We start from the raw sequence: 6000 nt of genomic DNA on the forward strand, positions 1-6000 counted from the left end.
CAAAGATCTGTGAAAGCAGAGGACTGAGGAGCTCTTTCATTTACTTAAAATATCCTTGTTTGTAGGGAGTTTGCATTAGTGGCAAGACTATGCCTTATCTTATGGATGACTTTTCCTCTTAAATGATATCCTCTGAGACAAGTTGTTCATAAAGCAAATCGCTTTTAGCCAAATTAGACAAAGGAACAGGCATATGTAAAAGTGTTCAGTGGTCTCAGAGTTGAAGAATAAAAGTAAAAAAGTGCGATATTGCTTTTAAAAACCCTACACTATTAAACTTGTTTGTAGTTTGTAGAAAGCATTGCATTGTAATTTTGGGACTGCAAAGGTGTACATGCAGATGGTACCATGCAGAGAAAATCTTTTACTTGACATTTTTATAAATATCAAAGATAATTCCGAAAACACTAATCCTCCTCTTCACTGAAATACGGACAGGCAGGATAGACCAATTCACTTTGTTGCTATTTTGCAATAGTATTTTTGGAATATTTCCTGCATACAGAATATACTGTATTTTCATATCTATAACTTGCCTTTTGGAAGACCTTACGCTCCTTTAGAATTTCTGTTCCTTTAAAATAGAAATCTTCAGATAAGCTACATGTTCAAATAGTCTGTAGTCTTGTCCAAGCAGGGAATGGGAGAAAGCAAAAAAACCCTGTTGTGCTCTGTGATAACAGCAAAGAGAAGGTTTCTATTCCATCCTGGATGGAGGGTAAAGAGCAAGGGTCTTTCCTCTGCTCCATGCTATGTCAAAGGATTCTGCTTCATACATTTCCCCTTTGTAAAATGTGTAACAGCCACTGAATTTAAGACTTCTTGTAGATGACCTGTGGAGTGTATATATATGATAATACATTTTTCTTCTTCCAACATTTTTTTGTTTCATTGTGAGTGTGACTGCAGTACTTTTGTAATTATACTTTCATTACACACTTGCCCAAACAGATAACAAAGATGATGTAGGTCGAAGCACTAGTGGAAGGAAGGCTTGACAAATTTGTTTGTATGCAACAGTATATCTGATTGTAAAACCATATTCAAGCATGACAGGGTCATATTGTAAGCACAAGAGATCAAACAATAAGGAAGAAATAAAACTGTAAAAATATAATTTTGAGTTTGTGCACAAACAGAAATCAAGCTGAATTTTTATTCTGCATAAATGGAATGATTTACTGATAGTGTGAAGTATTAACATGTGCCGTTCTATATCCTGGTATTACATCTCTTGAAACGGTGGATCAGGTGAACTTGAAAGCATCTGGAAAATGAAGAAATATGGTAGAGAAATGGAGACCTTTTTAGTGCTTTCAGAACAGTCTAGTAGTGACGGGCTAGTTTGGGATGGGTGTCTTTCCATTTCTGTTGGTGGAGCCAGTCTTGGTTCGCTCCTGTATTAAAAATTATTTGAGAGAGGGAGAGAAATAGAAATCGCTTCTTTTTTGCTGAATATTCAGCATGTATCATCATGGATAGGAACCACTGAACAATTGATGAGCCACCTGTATGATCAAAGAAGATTTTTACAAAACTTGCTTAATGTTAGCAACTATACACACGTGTGCCAGATATTTGGCAGAATTGTGGCTTCTTTCTGTTCTTGTTTGTAAAATATGTACTGTGAAGAGTGTGCTATGGTTAAGAGACCCTCCTGGAGTGATGTTATAATTTTATGGGATTGCGGTATGTGGTAGTCTTTTGGTGGGTAGTTGCAAATTTCTATTCATATTAAATGTTGAATTTGCTGAAAAGTGGACTCCTATACATTTCCGTTTTGTAACAGGCTAATGCTGTTTTCATGGAAGTTGTCAAGACAATAAAATACTATTTTTGCCTTCATTTGAATGCCACAGCTACACTTTGAAAATCTTTCTTGGTATTTAATGAAGGATGTGTTCAAAATTACATCATAAAGAGACTTTTTTTTAAAAGGGGTACAAGTTCATTATACCTTTTACAAAACACTCTAGTTTGATTTCCATTTTATCATGTTTTAAGGTCAAATGTGACTTTAATGTTCCATAAAGAGACAGAGATTGATAATGGGGAAAGAATAACCCTCTAATGTGATTTATATCTATGGATTTTGTGTCAGATATGAAAAGTTGCTCTTCAAATTGTAAAGGAGGATCCATTAAAGAGCACTTTAAAACATTTTACTACTTAGCTTACCTTATACACTGTTTTTAGAATTCTGCCCTTTCAGGCAACTTAAAAATAACAGCATATGAAACATTTACAAAGTGCTGAAAAGAGCTCAGAATCATCATGAGTGCAAAATAGATTAATGTATTGGAAAAGACAGCCGTATTTAAAAACAGCTAGAAAAATCTTCTGTAGTGTTGGTTATGATTTAGCCATCTCATATTTTTGTGAAGAGGGGTGGCAGAGTGCTTCTTGTAGGAGTACAAAAGCCAATTTTTGATGACTTGGAAAGTCAGCTGTGCTCATTCTTCACTCCTCCTGGATGTCTGCTCATCAGGTGAGCATTGCTCTAAGCTGTGGGAAAAATTATGAGGAAATTTGCAAATATATTAAAATTGTTAAAATGCCTCTTTAAAATTTATTCATCTGTTAGTGCATTTTTGTTACCTGATGTCTATGAAAATCTGCACAACACCAAATTTTATTTTACATGTGGTTTTTCCACATTCTTCCTATCTTTCTTTCACTTTATACGACATATTAGTATATACATATACATAAATAACATTCAAAGTCTGCCTATTTTTATTTGCAGCAGTTTTCTAATGCTTGTACATATAGATAGATTTATATAGAAAAAGCATTGCTACCATTTTAAATATAAAAAGCATTATGATATTGTGCTGTTATCTAAGCTCTAAGAAATAATTGTACCAGTGTCTGTATCAGCTGTGCTTTGCAAAGAAAAAGCAATTTTTTTTTTGTTGTTAGGCAGACATTTGTGACCATTCTACTAACTAGATCATAGAATAATCCAATCATTGACAAAGGCTGAAATGCTTTGTCTGGCATATGTGATCTGTGGAATTGCCAGATGAAACCTGAAATTAGAAACAAGAAGTGCTGAAGTGGGGAAAAGCCTTTATTGTTTCTACCGATATTTGAATTTGTTGCGGGTCTTCATGTACAGTGATTTGATGAGGGAGTGATCTAAATTTGGTGCCATTTCTTTGAGTTTTGTGCTAAACAATTTTTCAGAAGATCAACAAACCCCCAAATGATCAGAAAATGTTGTAACAAAATCTTTTGTAGTTTTGAGTTTTGTTTCTAGGTGGGACTTTCGGTCCTTACTTGCTAGTAGTTGGGTTTGAGTACCTCAGTAAACAGGTGGTGATTATACAACAGGTGTAGTACAGCTAGGAAAATGGTTTACTTTCCCTTGCTGGCCTGCAAATGTGCTCAGCTCCAAGAAGCCATCTGGTAAAGATTGGTGTTGTCTTTAGACATATTTTTTCTTGTGTCTGTCTGAAGATATGTAGATTTTCTCTTTAGTTTTTATAGTTATATATTTATACAAACAATAGTAAACAGTTGGCTGCCCAAATCTAATGAGTCATAGGAATGCAGTGGCCAGCTCGCTGGTGTTTGTTATTCTGAAACTTGCCTCTTTGTTTTTATAATGCTACTCTGTTGCAAAAGTGGTGGTACCTCTATGTTTTAGTATGCAGTCAGGCCACTAACATGTTGGCATGTGCTAAATCATGAGTGTGTATACTATGTCGTTAAAGAATTAATGACAAACCAAGATCCTCTGCTTGGTGCTCTGGACAGATTTACTGTGGGCAGCTGCACAGTGCCCAAATTCTCAAACCTGTAAAAAGGGGTTAATTCTTATTTCTCAAGGGTTTTGTATAAGTAATTAATTATGAAGTTCCTTTGGATGGTATAATTAAAATGCAAAGTAATAAAGTCTTTATTTTTTTTCCTAGTCACTGTGTGCCCAATATTCTGCAGACAAAAGAGAAGAAGAAAAAATGTGTCATCATTTGATAATGGCGGCAAAATACCGAGACCAGGTGACAGCAACTCAACTAATACAGAAAATTATCAACATTCTGACAGACAAGCATGGAGCATGGGGAAGCTCTGCCCCAAGGTAAGGCATTTTTTGAGTATTTTAAAATATTTTTGATAATTGAGTTGTGCTCAGCTGTGCTCAGGTGATTTGAAATAATGCCTTATGGTCACATTTAAAGGTAAAAAAGATTTTCCAGGGTTTTCTTGGTTTTGTTTTTGTTTTTTTTTGGTTTTTTTTGTTTTTTTACCAAAGTAATACAAAAAAAGGTAAAATAAATGTGTTAGTGTTTAGGATGGGTGAATGTCAAAAGTAGTGTTTTGTTAGAGTAGTAAAACCCAGGGTGATTCTCTTCTGACTTTTAAACTTTGCTATAATAATGTGATAAAAATTATTCTGAATGTATAGATCTATCGCTATTGGTTACCTGAAAAATCATTTTAAAAAGTATTTTCTTAGAACTAGTTTTCTTTATGGAGCATTATATGGTTCAAGACTGAACCACAATTTAGTAACTTATTTTCTTTTCTGCCGAGCTTTAAACAAACAAACATCTTTTTAAGTTAAAGGGAAAGTATGAGTTATGTATTAGTAATTTCAAGGTGAAAGAAGTACGGCCAGATTAATTCTTCTTTTGGAATTCTCAGTATGTGCTTTCATTACAATGATACTTGTCTAGTTTTAGCACAAGTCACAGCTAGTTTCACTTGCAAATCTAAAAGGCAAGTTCAAGTCCTGGTAGTACATCCTTAATTAAGGCTTAAGAGTAACTGGAACATATGTAGGGCTGGACCATAGCCATGTTGAATATGTTAGTACATTGAGATACCGTTATTTGAATGAAATGGAATAATAAGCATGAGAGAAGTGAGTAGACAACAAACTGTTTTTCCCAGTAACCTTTATTCATTGTTCAATTACTGCTTGTTTTCTGGAGAGAAAAAAAATAATTCCCAAGCACTAACAGTTTCTATAATGTACAGTAACATAAAGAAAATGTTATGAATAAAATTTAACTGGAAGTGTTTATAAATTGAGTTGTGATATTATGGTATGGAATGTTCGTTTACCGTAAATGCCAATTTGGGGTTCTGGGATATAAGGTTAAAGATGAAAAGTCAAAATAATTGTTTAATGCTGTATTTCTTCTGTAAAGTAAATTATGCTTAAATACAAAAATGCTTTAAACAAAAAAAATTATGAGGGTGTAAAAACAGCAGTCTTTCAGCATTTCTAGGAACTTTTAATTACTTAATTCCATACAATTGTAAAGTAAGGCTGGTATTACAGTTGCCTAAAACCAGATTTCTTTAAGTATTTTGTATGTCTGTAATTTTGGTGAGTATATACCTTGTGGTTTTGCCCATCTGTCTGTTCTCTGGATTAAAAACTATCATTATTGTCTTTTAACTAAGAAGCAGAGAATCCTACTCACTCTGTAGGTGTGTTTTGCTTGTGATAATATTGGTGTGGTTGGTGAGGGAAAAGTATAATTGATAAAATATTCCATGCTTGAAGGTTAACTATTTTCTGATAATCCTCAAATAAGGTTTATGTAATCAGCTTGTAAATTAAAGTACACAAAATGTGGACATGATAATTTCCATTTTATAATAATGATTTGCAGCAAAATGGAAATATCACATAATGCACTTTGCAGCACACTTAACATAATTCTAGAAACTAAAATGGCATTAGAGACAAAACAAAATCTCTTTATGGGAAAGGCAGAATGCATTTAGTTATCATAAACACATAAAAGTAAATGTATGCAATGATTGTAATTCCAATGAAATATTTTAGTAAGGGGGCTGAATTAATGTTTTCTGGCATATGTTGTATTTTGCTTCTAAATACTGTATTAGTTTTTTCTCATGTAAATTTAATGTTTTTTAATATTTGGTTTGTGGTATTTTTGTTTTTCCTCCTCCTTTGGAATCCATATAATTGCTTGTAGCCATGGCTCTGAAGGCCTAATACTTTCCCATTAATGT

General features: G+C 33.5%; 1 protein-coding gene across 4 annotated transcripts in view; it reads left to right on the forward strand.

Moving 5' to 3' along the window:
* LRBA (LPS responsive beige-like anchor protein) overlaps window positions 1-6000 on the forward strand; it is a 411064-nt gene that overhangs the window by 165449 nt on the left and 239615 nt on the right. For all 4 annotated transcript variants that reach the window (XM_056360770.1, XM_056360786.1, XM_056360779.1 and 1 more), the window contains one exon: window positions 3921-4087. In XM_056360770.1, coding sequence (XP_056216745.1) covers window positions 3921-4087 — 167 coding nt within the window. The remainder of the gene's footprint in view (window positions 1-3920; window positions 4088-6000) is intronic.

The sequence above is a fragment of the Falco biarmicus genome, chromosome 1 (assembly GCF_023638135.1).
Source record: "Falco biarmicus isolate bFalBia1 chromosome 1, bFalBia1.pri, whole genome shotgun sequence".
In the NCBI taxonomy this organism is placed as follows: domain Eukaryota; kingdom Metazoa; phylum Chordata; class Aves; order Falconiformes; family Falconidae; genus Falco; species Falco biarmicus.